The following is an 18228-nucleotide window of genomic DNA, read 5'->3' as shown; positions in this document are numbered from 1 at the left end:
GAGGGTGGAGAGTGGCAGCACCCTGCAGATCAAGAACGAGAAGACACGCTCCCTGCTGCTCTTCAACAATGTCACAGAGAAGCACTTTGGAAACTACACCTGCTACGCCTCCAACAGCCTGGGCTCTTCCAATGCCAGCATGCTTCTCTTCCGTGAGTAACTCACCGCCCCCCAGCTACCCCTGTACGCGATCCACATCGGTCCCCCCCTAATTGCACTCCCCCTCCGTTCCTGCATGGTAATGCAGTGTCCCTCTCCCAAACAGTCCTCCCCCAATACAGTTTCCTAGTCTGTCCATCTCCCCCCCCCCCCAGCCTCCCTTTTGTCCTGTTGCTCTAGCACCCTGGATCTCAACCAGCTGGCTCCTCTGGGGTCCCCATTGAGGGCCTGGGAACTGGCAGCCACCCCCCATCCCCCGCTTTCCCACAGACCCCCTCTCCTCGCTCTCATTGAATCTGCCCCCCCCCTCCCCCCAACTTCGCTATCTGAGATGAGACCTCGATATTCTTTTCCACGTGGCTCATTCCTCACCATTATCTCATGAAGCTCCGTCCACATGGCGATTCCACAGCACTGCTGTTGACTCCCGTATCTCCCAGATCTCCCTGTCCGTCCTCCTGCCTCTAATCTTCTGTCCTATCTTTGATGCAGCCCCACTGGCCGTCATCTGATAACTCCTCTGCCTTTTCCTTGCTTTGCTGATTGTCCATCCCCAGGTGCTTCCTCAACTCCTCCTGCTCCTCCTCCTCTTCCTGCATTCATCACCCCCTCCATCTTGTTTCCTCCCCTGCTGTCTGCTTGGCTGTTGTTCCCGCTCTTCTCTTTTGCTCTGACCCCTTCTTTTCTCCCTGTGTTTTTCCTTTCTCTGCCATTTGGCAACCCCCCCCCTTCACCTAACCCCCCCCCCCCTCCGCAGGGCCGGGGGCTGTGTACAGCCGAGCCATGGGCGCTGTTGTGAGCTCTGGCCCCGGGGGTGTGTCTCTGCCTCCTCCTGTCTCTCCTGCTGAAGATCTAGGGGGGGGGCATTTTGGCCAGCAGAAGAAAGGAGTCTTTAACTACGAACCCATCACTGTGAACAAAAACGATATGCATTTTCCCAGGAGCCATCATCGCATCGCCAAGCCCCCCCCTCCCACCCCCCGTCACGTCCCCTGTGTCCAGTATCACCACCCTACTCTGCTCCACCAGGCACTGTCTGTCCTCTCTGTAACCCACGAGGGTCGCTGCGATTACGTCACTCAGGACAAGTATGATGTCAGGGGTGTCCACAGTGGCGCTAATGATCACGGCGCATAATATATAACTCTAATGACGATTGGCGGGCGACGATTTATGTGTGAAATAACCGCGATGCCAGGATTGACGAGTGCTAAGCCCCTGTAATGACAGAAAATTTGTGTAGGAGTCGCAGGGGAGTCCCCTCCACACGCTGGTCCAAAACGAGCGGCGTACACTGTCGGGATGGTGCAGACCTTAACGCTGATGATAACTCACGTTATAACGTTAGTGGAAGTCCAGTAGTGATCATGACATCCGGATCAAATGGCACCCACGTTGTCCCCGTGTCCCTGCCCCCCCACCCCACCTTTTTTACCCCTCCAAATTTGGACCTCAGAGCCATGTGAGAAATACTCCCCGACCAACACCGCCAGAAACACCCCCACCATATGCCTCCACCCACCCCCCATTTGCAACTCTTTGTTCCTCCTGCCTTGTCTGTTCTCATTGTAAATATTCAAATATGGAGGCTATCGATGACCCAGTGGTCAATAAAACTACGTTACCCAGAATACTCTCTGTCTTCGAATCACCAGGAGGGCACCGCCCCCCTGCATTGAATGCTCATTCCCCTTGTCGCTTGTTGATAGCATGTACTGGTTAGAAATGTTCCTGTCGTGAGCCATCCGGCCGCCTTGCGCTGCACTGTGTCAGGTGTTCTCTGCTTAATCGCTCTTATTTCTGGTGTTAATAATGACGATGTTAATGAGTATTTGAATAAATATGATATTAATCCCACGTGACAAACCGTGACGGAGCCGACTACGAGCTGTGTGTGGATATATTTTGCTCTGGGAAAAGCACGTTGATTTAGCCAAAAGGAGCTGTAAAAAGTTTTCAAGGTGGCGTACCCTGATTTGCCCCACGACGATATCTGATTAAAGAATCTGAAGCGGATCTCAGATGGCTTTCTTCTTCCAAAAAAAGAAGCAATCAGTCAGCCATTGTTTGTTTTCTACGGTGTGTACATAGAGACGTGAGTCGCGTTGTCCGTGTGACGTAGATTCATCACAGTTCATGTTGTTCGTGTGTTTTTTTTTTTTAACGAAACCCGACAATAATCAAAACGGCGCAGTAGCCGCACAGCTCGCCACGATGTTAGCACCGAGGGGTTAGATAAAGGCTTCGCTCAGCGTGGGCTACGAAGCGGGGCGAGGGGGGGCACGTCTCCCTCCAGGCGACTAGGGACCGGAGTCGTAAATCACGCGCAGCCCGGCTGTCGGCGGGAGTCTCTGAAGGACGAACCGTCTTGCCACGGTACTTTTCCTGCACGGGCGGGGTGCGGCGTAAGGTCCCCCACAATCCAGTTACGCGGCCCCCTGTGAGCAGCGGCGAGGGGGGCAGCGCTCCGGCCACAGCGCGGTGTGTCTATGCAAAATTTGAGTCGGGAATGCCGCGCCGGGGGCAGCAGCGCGAGGACAGAGGCGAGGCATCGATGGCTGCCCCACGCAAAGCAGCAATAACCTCCATCACGTGTGCTGTCATGCTGATGGTGGGGCCCTGGATTTCACAGGGCTGCCGTAATGAGACGGGGCGGTTCTGTTTTTTACCCCGGGTTAAGGCCGCCGCGCCAAGCTTTCGGGCCGTTCTGTCAGTCATCTTGTCGGCCTAGTTGGTGTCGAGTGAATGAGCCTTGCGGTGCGTCGTGTATACGCAAGGAGGCCATCCTGCAGACTGGTGAAACTGTGCACGGGCCAAATGCTGGTGAAAATCCAAGCACAAGAGCAGGTCACGTGGTCACTGCTGTCTCTCTGTCCCTCTCCTTCTCTACCCTCTTCCCGCCCCCTTGTCAGCATCATGTTCACATCCCCGCGACGTGGCATATTTACATATTTATGTACATATTCTTTCATCAAAGAAAAAAAGAAAACTAAAGGAGAACAAAATGTCATGAATCTCAATGTGGTTTAAATACAGCATGTTAATGTTTGTTCTGGATGGATTTTCAAAAAAAAAAAATATTGTATGTGGGTTGGGCATTGTGGGGTGGGGTGGGGTGTGGGTGGGACAGCATTTTTAGCCCCCCAGAGGAAAACTGAGGGAGGGGGTGCAGAGGCGTGTGTTTGCCAACACGGTCTGAATTGTTTTATGCGTACCCCAACCAAGAGGCGGGCACAGTGTGTTGGAGGCGGGCCAAGGTGGGGTGGGGGGACACACAGGCACTGGGAGGCGGGGCTTAGGGTGGGGTGAGCTCGGCAGTGGACAGGCTGTGTCCAATGTCATTCTCCCCCGCCAGCATCACAAATCGGATCATGGAGGGTGAGTGTTTCCCCGAGGCAGATGGGGCATCGCTGGTCAGAGAGCGAAAACAACAATAAATCAAAGTCCTTCCGGGTGTCTCCACTGAGGCAGCGACTCTGAGGTCAAATCGTTCCCAGCTGATCACACATCTCTTCTGTACCGTGACCTAAAAGCGCTATGTCCGATCAAGATGATTATTGAAGCGTTTTGGGCTTGCGCGTTCATGACAGAGCAGTCTCTCGTCATGTGGCTTGAAAATCCGCCATCAATTACGTCTCTTGGTCCCTGAAGGCAATCACTGCACTGGCTTGATTATGTCCTGCTCCGAGTTTTGCTTATTATGCAGCTGCCTGTTCGGTGATTGTTGACATGGAATAGGAGACTAAGGATAGATGATTGGCCGATGATTGCGGGAAGGGCTTTGATTGGTGGAAGCCAGCTGTAACTATGCAGCAAGGCCACCAGGGGGCAGTGCTGAGTCATTCTGCACTCTTCACATTGCTATAAATTGCATTTCTTAGTTTGATATAATTATGTACATAACTAATCAATAAATAAAGTCTGTATTATTTTATTTATATATGAGATTATTTAATTGAAAAATATTTTCATGAAAACTATTTGAATATCAGAAATATTTTTAAGGGGGTATTTGGAAAATGTGCTTAGATAGCTTAGTTGATAATTTAGTTAGTTTTTTTAAACTTTGTTCCCTTGGCTGCAGCGGCCGCCCCGCAGGCCGACTCGCTCTTCTCTGGCTTTTAAGAAATGGCTTCTCCTGGAGATTCAGCAGTGGCAAGGCAGCGAATCAATATGCTCCACAAGGGCTCAGAAGCCAAAGCGATCAGACCACAGTGGCATGAGTTTTCGTTTTTAGGCGAAATTACATCATGTGCAGCCCATACTTGCAAGTTTCTGAATCTTATCCCAACAGAAAATGTAGTTTCTGGGCTTCAAAACTGAAGTGAAGATTAGATTTTTGTTCTTAATTTTTGCCTGCTCCAAGAATGTTAGGCGTTGGTTCACCTGAAATTTCACGGCAAAGACCTCAACTAATGGAAAATTGATAGTTTCTGATTTCATGTGCTTTGAGAATGTCAATACCTCCAGATACCATGGATCTAGCGGCTATAATGTGATGAGCAGCGACGCCCTTTATAGAGGGAGTCCAGGACCGCGTCCCCTGAAGCCTCAGAGGAGTTGCCGTTTATCGAGAGATGAGAGCTGTGGGTGCGAACATGAGTCCAGATGAAACAAAGTCTGCATGCAGGCCACCAAGTTGATGCTTTCGCTTTTGGTAGGTTCACTTAGATAAGCGTAGTTGAACTGAGAAGGGGTGATGATTGCATGGACAATACTTTGATATTTTTTCAATATGGATGCAATAATCACTTATAGATTTAACTATAAATAGTTAGATAAGGAGCAAAACAGATAGATAGATAGATAGATAGATAGATAGATAGATAGATAGATAGATAGATAGATAGATAGATAGATAGATAGATAGATCAGTCAGTCGCAATGCACTGCCGTGACTGCAGCCTATCATCTCGGCCCTCATGGACCACAGTTGTCTCTGGTTCCTTGATCGCTCTCGACCTGAAGCAGAGTTACAGGCACTGACAGGTGATTCCTGTTCCACTAGGCGGCGTTATGGTACAGCTGTGACACTCTCTGGACCAGTCTGCTCTTGCGCTGTTCATAGTGAGACCAGCGGCCCCCGTCTTGCTCTCCACACTGATCCCCCCCCCCCTCCATCCTTGGCCTTTCTGCCCCGCCTCTGTGCCGGCCCGGCACAGCCCAAATCCCTCCTCCCCATCACGATTTTATTTCTTCTGCCAGAATCCTGACCTGGCATCTCTGTGTTCTGTATATGTGTGTGTCTGTGTGTGCGTGAGCGTGCGTGTGTGTGTGTGTGTGTGTGTGTGTGTGCATTCTCTGGCTAATAATGGCAAGCATGTTGAGTTCTAGATACAGACTTCAGCTTTTAAACGTGTTAAACGTGTTAAATTTCCAGACCACAACATTGGACAGAAAAAAGAAACACTGTCTTCCACATAGACAAAAATATGTGTCGTGAGGCAATGGTTGTTCTGTTTGTTTTCTTCCCAGACTGTCAGTTGCATTTCTTTATTTGTGTCTTTTTTCAAAATTCATGATGAGAAAAAAAGAAATCTAATGGAGAAAAGGATAAATAAACAAACTTTGTTTTTAACATAACCTGTGTCTGCTTTCTGGAAATGGTGCCTTAAAAATGAGTGGTGGGACCGAACATTTTTGGTCGCGGGGACAAATTCATTTGCATATTGTAGCAGACGTGCACAGATATATACAAGTACTGCAAAACTCAAGGCAATAGACAATGCAGTGCAAACAAGGACATATAAGTATAAATCGATTTAAATATAAATACAGAGGGTGTAGACGGTACGTACATGTTATGTCGGGTATTATTTGTTTTGTGACAATTTTTAAGAGCCTTTTATAAAACAAGGCTGCGGTTTAGGGGGACTTCCCATAATGCAACAGTCTGGGCTAGTCTTGCATGCATCATTCGGCGAAACATAAAAAGCACAAACCATTTCACATTACTGCGTATGCAAAAATTAGCTGCAGTGTAAAGATCACAGGAGCTGGAGGCAGGTGTCATAAGCGGGTTATCGCCGATCTTCAAACCACAATCATTGTCTACTGCTGCAGCCTATAGCCGCTTTGTTTACGGAGGTAGCAGAGATGGGGGAGCAGAGCTGGGGCCACAGACTGGGCTCCAGGACATGCAGGTCACGTATCTGTAGGTGGGGTGAAGTGCTGCTTCATTCAATTGGCCAGTGCGGGACCCCCCTCCGGTGTGATTACTGATTGGGAGATAGAATACATGGGTTGTTTATGGCTTAGACTCCTGGACGGGGGGGGACAGGATGAGGACAGCCCCCTCCTCAGGTAACCTCAGCAAGCCCATGGGGGGTATTTGGATGCCTGAGCAACTGCCCCCTTTGGCAATCCACCACTCTGTTTCACAACTTTTACCCTAACTCCCCCGCCCAGGCTGGCTGACAAGTATGTGCCAAATGCCCTCAAGGCACTGAACCACACGTATGCATTAAACATCGGTCAATAAGGCCATTGTCCTGAAGCTGCCCCCCTGGCGTGTACCTTGGTCTTTAAAAAAACCTAATTTCGTAAACAACCGTTTGCTGAATTGTCGGTGGGGCCGAGAAGAAAACTCCGCAGTGGCAGAAGTTTTGGAGCTCACTGGTTTCACAATGTCCACGTCCTCCTTCTGATGTCACAGATGCTGTAATCTTCTGTAATCCTCGTACCCTGTTACTGCAACTGGAAAGTTGCTTCACTTTCTTAAAGAAAAGAAATGTTCAATAGGTTTTCTACATCGTTTTCTACGTTTAGTACGTGCGCATGTTGTTCTTAAATATGAACCCCGAAGACACAAGAACGTCATGATATTTTTGGTAACAAAACAAATCCCCCAGGTTAGGAACGAGATCTGTTGTCTAAGTCTGTCTTTAAGTGGAATTTATGGGTAAATCAGAAATATGATAATATGGGACACACTAATAACAATTATACAGTAATAATAATAGTAACTACACACGGTACAGTACTGTACCACAAGCCGACAAACTGCTGAAGCCATGCAATGTTTTCATGAGCATCACAAAGTAACGCATGCATTTGTTATTACAAACCATTGCACTTAACTTTTAAATAATAGTAGTCCAAGTACAAGTTGAACAAGTACGAGTTGTTCATGAGTTGAACTTTCTTAGCCCGGGGATTTACTGTAATGTTCCGTCATTCTACTTGTATAATGGCCACTAATCATTTACATTATTCAAATGAATTGAAACAGCACCCCATTACCACCACAGCCCATCATATCATTGTTTAACCAGATATCGATCGCATCCGGGAGTTCGGGGATGAAGTGCAGTCTGACTTTTGTGTCCCTGAGAGCCTGCGAGTTAATCTGCATCCTCTGACTTGGGCAGGGGTGGCTCGGGGGGAGGTGCGGCAAAAAGATGAACACACGAGAATGCTAAACAAATGCGAATGGGTCAAGAATGAAATCTTAAAAATCTTTGCTCTCGGTTAATCTTCTCGGCCGGGCAATTACTGGGCACAGTGTCGGCTAATTATCCGAGTGCAACGTGAAAAGCGCGGTATCGATCTGAACAGGAAATGATTGTCCGTGAATTTCTCATCACAAGCGTTTGAAGTAAGGAGGTGATTAAGTATTATGGGATGGAAACTCCCGGCCTGTGCTGGCAGTTGCCTCCTGAATTGCTTAGTCCAGTGTTTCCTGCCCCTGTCCTCAGGGATCCCCAGCAGTGTATGTTTTTGCTTCCTCACAGCTCCTGATAAAAACATGGTCAACCTGGGGGTCTCTGAGGACTGGGCTGGGAGACACTGGCTTAGCCAACAGTGTCCATTAGGAACGCTTGGACTCAAATTATTTTATGCTTTATTTATTTCTCTGCCATCAATGTCCTGAATGATGTAAACTTTTCATAATGCAGCACATCTTACCAGTATAAACAAAACAGATCATAAAATAATAACCCCAGCTACCTAATATCACACAGGCATTTTACTGCTGTGCAAAGTCTATGCTCATAGCTATCCTAATGTCTGATTCTCCCAGACCCTCCCCCCACCCCCCTGAAAGGGGATTTGATACAACATTTGATACACCAGTGGGTGGAAATTAACAATAGGAATAAGCTGGACACAGACCACAAATTAGCAGGAGTGTGGAAAGATAAGGACAGCCCTTGACATCATTCTGAGCTCCTTATTAATCGGGTTATCAGATTCAGATGAACAAATGATTTGTAGGCTGGGCCTATATGTGAATGTGACATTTGCACAACCACAGGCGGAACAGATAAGGCAGTGTCCCGGTCGTAGCCTCCCACCTGATCCTGGGCATCCTGGCGATTTTCTCTGAGTGTGATGCTCACATATTTTAGCCAATGGCTGGAGAGATGAGGAATCCAGATACCATCCAATCACACACAAGGAGGCCAGAAGGGAGACCAAGGATGAACCTTGCAGGTGAGGGTGGGATGGCGGGGGGAGGATTCATCAGGAGGGGCAAGTAACAAACTGGCAAATGCTTAATGTCAACTAGGAGGTGCTCGTAGAAGGAAGCCAAGTCATCCCCCTGCTGGCTGGATGGGTGGGTTAGTGCATACATGTATAAATACACACCACACACCTACATCTGACCCCATCTCCTCTGAAAACTCCCCCCGAAACTCCATCCTCACTCAGCCCTCAATGTGTGGAATGTGAAGTAGGTGAGGTAGGGGTATGTAATACTGCAGCACAAAGGCAAAAACACAGGCTTTCGCCAACAGTAAATTACTTTATTAACCTGACAGAAACGTCTTAACCCCTTTAACCAAATACCACAAATAAAGGTAAAACACGAAGAAAAAAAAACACAAAACACACCAACCAATCAGCCAACGACGGTCAGATGTTTCAAGTCTCCTTGATTCTCCCTCACCCTCTCAGCTGACCCTATTTAAACCCTGACAGGGGAACAGTGTAATCAGGGTCAGCTTAATGGCATCACTCAAACCGTTTGTAGGGAGGCGGGTGGCTGCTATGCCACCCTCAGGTCTGGCACAGGTTTCCAAGACACCAACATGTTTGCTGGATGCTCTGCTGTGCGAGTCCATCAAAGTATGACCTGATCTGTGACCAAACCCAAGGTAGAGCATGAAATAGGATTTTTCAACTGTCTGCTTTCACACATTGTACTTTCAATCTGTTTCGATGTGCCGCTTAAATCCATTTAATTAGATTTTCTGCTCGAATGCATGACTAATGTATAAATTAAACGTTTCTGTTTTTATGATGTTTTCCAGCCGCTCTTAATGACCAGACGTGTACTCCGTCTTTCAGTTCCTCGGTTGTGAGCCCTTTAAATGACCTACCCGGTTATGTCCACATGGTGAGTGTGGTCTCAGAGTGATAGCCGCTCACTGTCCCCTGTCTACCAGAGGTTTGGCTACCTCGGTAATGCACCGGCCTCACCACTACGGTGTCGACACATGGAGATTATATCAGCGGTTGAGCGGATGCTATGTCACAACAACAACAACACAGTTTTGCAGGCATGATATTTGGACTGTAAGTATCTGCAAACTTTCCTCCAGCTGTTCTCAGACGATCAGATAAATAAACCTTTAACCCAGTGATGGTGAAATCACCCCCCCCCCCCCCAGGCACCGTCTCTTCAGGCATGAATTAATATAATGAATTAAAATAAATATTATTTCCCGTTTGCTGTTTACACAAGCGACGCGGCTCTGCTATCGAGTGCAGTATAAGCGTAAGAGGAGAGTTGAAAGAGCGCATTCATTCGAGGGATTTATTGCGGCGAGACGTGGGTCATTATCACTGCACTCCGCAGACCGAAGTCCTATCAGTGCATATGCCGCTGCCGTGTTTCCTGCACAGGAGAGTATCGCACGCTACACGCCTTCTTTTATTGTGGCTGTCCCACTAGACAATCTCCCACAGCTGCCTCATGGTGGACTGCTTCTGTTTGCTTTTCTCCTCAAAGCAAAATTGGATGTAATCTTGTGTACAGCCGTGTGGAATCTGTACATGTGTACGCGTGTAGCAATCAGCACATCATACGGGGGTCTCATAGCTGTCCTGTGGGCCGTTAATAAAATCAAACAAAGCGTAATGGAAAAATACGGGTATAGATACTGTGCACATGTACGCTAACACCAATACGTGTCATAACCCATGATGCAGCCCGTCAGAGGGAATTGGCCACCACAGAGCTCTGGCCCAGGTCCTTGTTAGTCTCAGATCGCTTCAACAGGGGGCAGCAGTGAGCGCATGGGGAGCTTGGGCAGTCAGAAAGACGCAGCCTGCTCGCGAGCCCCGGCAGTAGGTCACGGAGCGTGCTCCTCACCGCCGAAGACGAGAAGTAGAAGATGATGGGGTCCAGACAGGCGTTGAAGGTGCTGAAGAGGAGGGTGACGTATCTCCAATTGGGACTTGTTCCGGTGGTGAAGCCCACCACGTGGGAAGCATTGTAGGGCCCGAAACAGAGCGCGAAGACCAGTAGTGTCACCAACGCCAAGCCGATGGCGCGCTGCCGCCTCCGGCTGCTGATGTGAGGCAACCTGCACAAGATGCGGATGAAGTTGATGTAACAGTAGCTGCAGATGATGAAGGGGATGCAGAAGAGAACCAGACACAGCTCCAGACGCACGGGCAGCAGGATCTTGAGCTGCTCATCGGTGAATTCCTCATAGCAGGCGTTGTGCGGAGTGGGCGTGCTGAAGCTGTCACCTTCAGGGTTGTAGTAGGGCATGATGTAAACGATGCTGAGCTGCAGCAGCGAGAAGACCCAGAAGAAGATGCTGGCCAGCACGGCGTAGAGCGGCCGGCGGTTCAGTTTGTGCTGGATGGGAAAGGCTACGCCCAGGTAGCGCTCCACGCTGACGGCCGTGAGGAAGAAGGTGCTGTTGTAGATGGTGGTGTAGAAGATAAAACCGGAGAGCGGACACAGGAAGTCTGGCATGTACCATTTAAGGCCGTCTGCTGCCTCCTTTATCTTGAAGGGCAGGAAGATGAGGAAGATGAGGTCGGAGACTGTCAGGTTGAGGAGGAGGATGTCGATGGGCGTGGGCTTCTGTTTCACCTTCAGAGTGAAGGTGTAGAAGGCCAGGATGTTGGCGGGCAGGCCCGTCACGAAGGTGACGATGTAGACCACCAGAACAAGCTGCGAGGGGATGGGCAGCATGGTGAGGGGGTCGTTTCCGGGCTGCTGTTCGACAGCGGGTGTGAGGAATCGTGGCATGGCATGGGAGAATCTGGGCAGAGAGACACAGACCGGAGAGAGACGTTTAGCGCGGCGGGCAGCCGGCGATGTCATATATGTATATGAAATATGGTGTTCGGCACGCTGGTGTTCAAGCTACTCAGATAGGAGTTTGTCAGGAGATTCCGGAGCAGCTGGTCAGCCAGGGGTAAATTCTAGGATATGACCCATAGGTTTGCCATTTCATCTGCAAGTGATAAAATTTGGGGAGTGGGGGGCCTCTCCACAAGAAAAATTGTACAACGTGTGTGGGCAGAAATATGAGACAAATTGCTAAATCGATTTAAGGTCTAGAACTGTCTGTGATGGCAGCCCAGGAAGAGCCTGAGGGCAGACAGCAGCACTTGTGATATAACACTACAGCCCGCTGCTTAACTCATTTCATTAATTACTTCAGCTGCCCTTTTTTCATAACTGATACAACTGGCTTCAGTGTTTTATAAACCCAATAAATTAAGTAAATTCTGTTTGCGAGACAACATACAGTATAAAGCATATTTTTATGCTTTGTACTAAATTTAATTTTGCTGTGCAATAGTCTTAGTTTAAATGATCTTCATGTTGGTATAAAACTATGATATTATGTCAGCTTTGCTGTTTTAGTACCTTTCAGTCACCCCAGTATTTGCTGCACCATCTAATCCTCACATGTAGTTATACATTCGACCACCAGCACACCTTGTTTAGTTAATATCGTTTGTCTCGCACTTTCAGTACCCGCTTATCCTGTTCAGGATTGCGGGGGTTCGGAGCCTGTCCTGGAAGCTGCGAGGGCAAGGCAGGGAATTACCCAGGATGGGGCACTTACTGATCACAGGTTAATTTATTTTAACTAATCATTTTAACTAATTACGCCAGTGGTGATATAAACAAACACATGGAATGGCTGGGGCGTCCCTCAGGAGAGGTTTGTGAAAAGCGGTGTTTATCTAGCCATCCAACAAGATACCAATAACGTTTTGGAGAATGTAAGAAATTCTTAGGTTTATTGTGTTTATTGTGTATCCTGTATATGTTCTAATATTAAACCATATTTTTTTTCTGAAGAAATATTCATTTACTGCACAGAAAAATAGCTTAAACATTTTCTTTGTCTAAGACTTCTGCACAGCACTGTGTTTGTTGAATGACATTTCCGGACCAGAAGGGATTCTTCAGTAGTTTCACAATCCAAAATATATGATTCTTAATCATTCCAAGAAAGCCTCGGAAAAAAGAAGCAACAGACACGTTCGGCCAGCGTTTCGCGGGAGAGTCATAAAGTCACCGGTCTCTTGCCGTTACCGTCCTCGTCCCCTACGCTTGTTAACACTGACCGTTACGCCTCACACGTTTCATCCTGAGTTACCCCTGTAATGAACGACAGAACGTCCTGATTAAAATCTATATATTATGTAAGGGACTTGTGCTTTAAAAGAGAAACACACGCACGTTTTGACACTTATTACACTATGGGAAATAATTACGGTCGGTGCTGTAAACGCACGTGTCTCGGGATCCGAGTGTCCTGGACGCCCGGCAGAATTAATCGGCACAATTTGAGGAAGAAGGAGCCAGAGGGAGATACAGGGGGAATGAAAGACGGTTCCATTAAGTCAAAACCGAGAGCGCACTCAAGACTGGAATTTAAGAGCTCTCTGGAATTAACCTGACGGAGGTGGGTAATGAGGGAGATGTAATGAAGACATAATTACAACTGCCCTTAAATTCCATTCTCCAGCAGGGGGAGGGGGCCCCCTGCTCTAGCCAGAGCCCACGTACTCACCCTAGGGAAATGTAGCCACAGGTCCTGCAGTAGATCTCTCTGGACAAGGCTGCCGTGGGCGACTGTCCACTGCACTTCACTGTTTGCTCACTCACCTCAGCTCACAGGCTGGAAATTTAATAAGGCGCCACTGTAATCTACATCCCACCCACACTCCTCCTCTGCCCTTGACCCCCCTCTTCTTCAAACAAGGTCACCTAGGTAACGATGTCTTGGGCGGGGCGGCGGTGGGGGGGGGGGGGGGGGTTCATGGTATACTTCTTTGCAATCCTTTCATAAATGGGGGCTGTGTCAGAGATATCAGTCAGCTGATGAGTGGCAGAGACAAGACACTCTTCACTGATTCCGGCTCCTCCCCTGGGGGTATCACTGAAGACGAAAAAAAATAAATAATCGACAAGCGTGTGCAACCTCCGACCCAAACAGCAACCTCATTTTCTGGAGGTGTGACTCGATGGGGCCACTCAGTTCTTAATTGATTCTATCGACCTTGCGCTGTCTGAGCTGTTACCAGCTGGTTAACGGAAAAGCCAATAAGCTCACGTCCACCTAAACCATCACAGGTGAGCAGGAAGCAACGTAAGGAATGCTGCAGCGGCTTCCCGGGAAGGCCAATGGATTTGCAGCAACCCTTCAATAAACCCATATATATTTTGACTCGACCACTAGCGCACTTCATTTGGCTAATCAGTACCTCACTGACTTTTTAAACTAACTAAATCAATTAACTTACTGAGCTAGAAATGATACTTAACAAACACATGGAATGGCTGGGGGGGGGGCCCTGGGGAGAGCTTTGGGAGTTTATCTAGCCATCCAACAATATACCAGTAACTTTTTGGAGAAATGAATAAATTCTAGTTAGGTTTGTTGTGCGTGACTGGCATATGTTCTAATGTTATATTATTTATTGTTAAATTATTTATTGTTAAAATTATTATTTTTGTTCAGAGTAAATACACACTTACTACCAGATAAATGGCTAATCAGTTTCTCCGGTGGCCTGACACTTTTCCACAGTACTGTACATACATACTGCATATGCTGGTAAAAATAAACTTAAATAGTGAGCACACCACCCATTAATGTCTTATGAAGGGATTCTTCCTGGTTACCGTGAACTCTGACCTGTGCATGTCTGCATGTGTTTGCGTGGGTTTTCTCCGGCTCCTTTTCCCGTAAAACATCTGTAAGATCCCACCGACGTCGGGTGATTCAGCTCGGACGAATGTGGCAGAGTTAATTAAAAACCATGGGACACACTTTAGACTTCATCTCTTTATTGTACTGAGGACGACTCTCCCACATTTTATTCCCATTTCCCGAGATTTACAGCACTTGATCAGCATTATGTATGATTCGGAAAGACTCCATCAGACTCGCTCAGGAATAATGGGCCGTCTGATCTTTTCAGCCACCGAGCCGATGCACGTTACCACAGTGTTACAGCAGCGCATTACAACAGGAACTCATGGCCTCAAACAAACACCAGCTACTAAAAATTACCAAAATTCTCTGTTAACTTAAGTGAATTATTCACCGGCATGATTCCTTCAGATAGATTTCTGTGAATTTTCTGAGCTGAGACCACTGTGTTCATCTACGTACTCTAAAACACATGTGACAAGGTTTTTAAAAATTATGTTGCAAATCTACATTGGTATAGGATCAAGTGAAATGTCCATGTATACATTCTTATAGCAGAAGGTTTTGCTGTATAATAAAAAAATATGCATATTAAAAGTCTTGTTACTAATGCCAGACAAAAGACAATATTCTATAGACATAAATAGAGAAAAATGCCACTCCACATATAAACACAATATATATTATATGTTTATAATATATAAACATATTTACAACTTCATGTAAATATATACATATATGACGTGCATATGAAGTCACATGCAAAGCACCATCCAGGATAAACCGACCAAATAAAGCAAAACAACGAATGAACTAATGAACTAATCGATGAACTAATGCAGCCAGAAATGATCAACAGCACCTCTTCTTTCGATGTGACAAGATGAATGGGGCTGCATGTTTTTCTGCACATCACTACCGGCGTTTAGCATTAAAAAAATGCATGATGTGAAACACAGGGGCCAGCCTAGAGAACCAGTCCATGTGGGTGGGGCCCTCAGCCCCAGCCGCTCCCCAAAGCACACCGCCAGCCAATCAGGTGGTGTCGTTGGAGCTCTGGGTGGTGCTTTCCTCCGGCCCAACGCAGCTCCACTGTGGGCACTGGCAGCACCTCATGTGCAGCCTTTCCACCAGATCCTTCAGGATGCGATTCAGCATCTTCCTGACCGTGGAGGAGGAGCAGTAGAAGATGATGGGGTCCAGGCAGGCGTTGAAGGTGCTGAAGAGGACAGCCTGCGCACGCCACTTGGGACTCCCCCCGGTAACAAAGCCCACCACGTGAGACACATTATAGGGGCCAAAACACAACATGAAGACCAGCAGTGTTCCCATCGCAAGCCCGATGGCACGCTGTCTTCTGTGTGGGCTGATGTGAGGCAGCCTGGACAGAATGTAGATGAACTTGATGTAGCAGAAGCTGCAGATGAGGAAGGGGATACAGAAGAGAACCAGGAAGAGCTCCAGACGCACGGGCAGGAGGATCTTGAGCTGCTCCTTGGAGAAGTCCTCGTAGCAGACGTTTCTGGGGACTGAGCTGTTTGTGCCGGTGTAATGCATGATGTAGACGATGCTGATGTGCGACATGGACACCACCCAGAAGAAGATGCTGGCTATGACGGCATAGAGCGGCCGGCGGTTCAGCTTGTACTTTATGGGAAACGCTACGCCCAGGTAGCGCTCCACGCTAACAGCCGTGAGGAAGAAGGTGCTGTTATAAATGGTGGTGTAGAAGATAAAACCAGAGAGCGGACATAGGAAATAGGGCATGTTCCAATGCATGCCGTCTGCCGCCTCTATCATTTTGCATGGCAGGAAGATGAGGAAGATGAGGTCGGACACTGTCAGGTTGAGGAGGAGGATGTCGATGGGCGTGGGCTTCTGTTTCACCTTCAGAGTGAAGGTGTAGAAGGCCAGGATGTTGGCGGGCAGGCCCGTCACGAAGGTGATGATGTAGACTGCCAGTGAAAACTCATGACTCCAGTATTCTGTCATCTTGGAGCGACAATAACCTCTGCAAAGAAAAAGAGGAAGTGGAAAGAGCTGTTATTTATTAGCAATGCCCGAGAAGTTCCCTTATGAGCTGTTGACTTAAAGCTTCCCAGGGAACCAGACTCATTTAGTCAAGCTAGTTAGGTAACCAGTCGGTTTCAAGTTAGTGCTTGTCAATAAACACACTCTGTGTAGTTCACAGACCTGTGCGATCATCGACCTCATGTCTGCTCGTACTTAAACCCTATGAGTTGTTTTGCAAAGCCTTCGGGCTAAAGAATAATATTCAACCGGGGTTGCCGGCCACTTATCAGGTGAAGCCTTCAAACGGCAGTGTATATCACTGAAACACAGTGTTAGATATCTCTACAGCCTCTCTTAGCATTCAGCTTTCATCCAAGCTCAACAATGCATTTAATGGTTTCATCACAATAGTTCAACATAAAATGGAGAGCGGTGATGGATGAGAAAGGAGATCTATGCCATTTATTCAGCTGCCATGATATGAGCTTCCCCACCAAATGGTAACCATAAAATCCAATATTTACCAAAGCTGCCCAATGTTGCAACATCGGTCAAGAAATGAGGGCTCACCTTATTACAGAAACTTCCCTGCCTTCCACTGGGTGGTATGCAACACTCTTAACCCTTCGAATGTGGCTAGTTAGTCCAACAAAGTCACCACAGACCTAGCGAAACTGAGTGGCGACTGCCCGCAAGAGACTGTCGCCAGAGGTCACGCTCACGCGAGCATTTGCTCAAACGTCAACATGAAAGGCTAATCGTTCATTTCAGGAAGCAAGGCTTCATACACAAGCGAAGAAAGAGACAGCTATCTGTAAATCAAGAAGCCAAGTTGGACACCTACAGGGGAAAACAGGTAGAGGCCTCTTATTCATTATAGCTGGTTGTCTGGTGCAGTTTGGTAATAGCTGAGTGTGTCAACCCCACAAGTGCATGAAAAGGGCCTGCGGCATGGTGCCCCCCCGCAAAAGCTGGTGCAAAAGGTGGTCTTTGAAAGGCTCCGGTTGTTTGGTTTCTTCTCTGTGATCCACGACGTGTTTGTTCGTTAGAACAAACAGTAAGCGTCACTAAAACATCACTCGGGGAAAGACAGATGAGAAGCTTTTGCGCATATATTTACATATGAATAAATGCATATGGAGATCTATAGGATGTAAATAAGCCCCTTTTGACTGTCTGCCTCTCAGTACACAGTTATATATTTTACAGGGCTCTTGCATCAAAGGTCATATATGCATTTCACATCCACGCTCTCAATTTCACCCCTAGTGGCTGGTGATGAAAATTACGTTACATTTTATACATGTATGTTATTCCATAAATCCTTTCATTTGCAAAACCTGTATATTTATTGTACTTTAGTTCACATTTGTATCTGCTCTTACTAAAATACATTTTGAAATGTGATGATAAATAATAAAAAAGTTATGAAGAAACTTGCAATTTAAGAAAAATACAAAATTTATTAGGGTACTTGACAGAATAAATAAACAATTTGACTCTTTGCTTGTTCATTGGTATGACAAATATCAATGGAAACAATTTATCCAACTGGAAAAAAAAATTATAAATCAGCAATATGTTGTAATTTATTTTGCAAATTCTCTAAAAAGTTACAATCTTTTAAATGGATGATGGTGTTTCAGTGCTTTGTATGAGCTAAGAATCACAAAGTTCTGTAAAATTTTCCATCTGTTCAGCTTAGAATTTAAAAAATGGCATAAGGTTCTAAGCGCTGAATATCAGCCATGCTGCTGGATCTGCTGACTGGTGACACACTACATGAATGCCTTGTGAAGGCATGGATCGGTCTCAGAGAATCGCGACGTACCTACAGCTGGCTGCTCTCTCTGGCCCTCCTCCACGGCGACGCTGACAGTGCTCTGAGACTTCGGCACTGCTCGCTGTT

At 47.1% G+C, this 18228-nt stretch overlaps 3 protein-coding genes across 5 annotated transcripts in view; 1 reads left to right on the top strand and 2 right to left on the bottom strand.

Moving 5' to 3' along the window:
- Positions 1-1130, top strand: part of iglon5 (IgLON family member 5) — a 50780-nt gene extending 49650 nt beyond the window's left edge. Inside the window, 3 exon segments of the mRNA XM_049026526.1 lie at positions 1-152; positions 917-963; positions 965-1130. Coding sequence (XP_048882483.1) covers positions 1-152; positions 917-963; positions 965-1015 — 250 coding nt within the window. The 3' untranslated portion in view covers positions 1016-1130.
- An 8690-nt stretch (positions 1131-9820) lies between these two features.
- Positions 9821-11317, bottom strand: LOC125749125 (free fatty acid receptor 2-like). Its single transcript, XM_049026040.1, has one exon. It carries the CDS (start codon positions 11315-11317, stop codon positions 10322-10324), a length of 996 nt encoding a protein of 331 aa, XP_048881997.1. The 3' UTR covers positions 9821-10321.
- A 3106-nt stretch (positions 11318-14423) lies between these two features.
- On the bottom strand, positions 14424-18228 carry LOC125749404 (free fatty acid receptor 2-like). Of its 3 annotated transcripts, none has more exons than XM_049026644.1 (2): positions 18151-18228; positions 14424-16317 (listed from the first exon to the last, which is right to left on the bottom strand). In XM_049026644.1, the coding sequence occupies exon 2, from the start codon at positions 16296-16298 to the stop codon at positions 15342-15344; it is 957 nt and encodes a 318-aa protein (XP_048882601.1). In that variant the 5' UTR covers positions 16299-16317; positions 18151-18228; the 3' UTR covers positions 14424-15341. The 3 variants fall into 3 exon arrangements, with proteins under 3 accessions (XP_048882601.1, XP_048882602.1, XP_048882603.1); XM_049026645.1 differs by having other exon boundaries at positions 18155-18203; XM_049026646.1 differs by lacking the exon at positions 18151-18228 and adding an exon at positions 16890-18139.

This window comes from Brienomyrus brachyistius, chromosome 9 (assembly GCF_023856365.1).
Source record: "Brienomyrus brachyistius isolate T26 chromosome 9, BBRACH_0.4, whole genome shotgun sequence".
NCBI lineage: Eukaryota > Metazoa > Chordata > Actinopteri > Osteoglossiformes > Mormyridae > Brienomyrus > Brienomyrus brachyistius.
The sequence above is the reverse complement of the archived record's forward strand: the minus strand, read 5'-3'. Positions and strand labels throughout refer to the sequence as shown.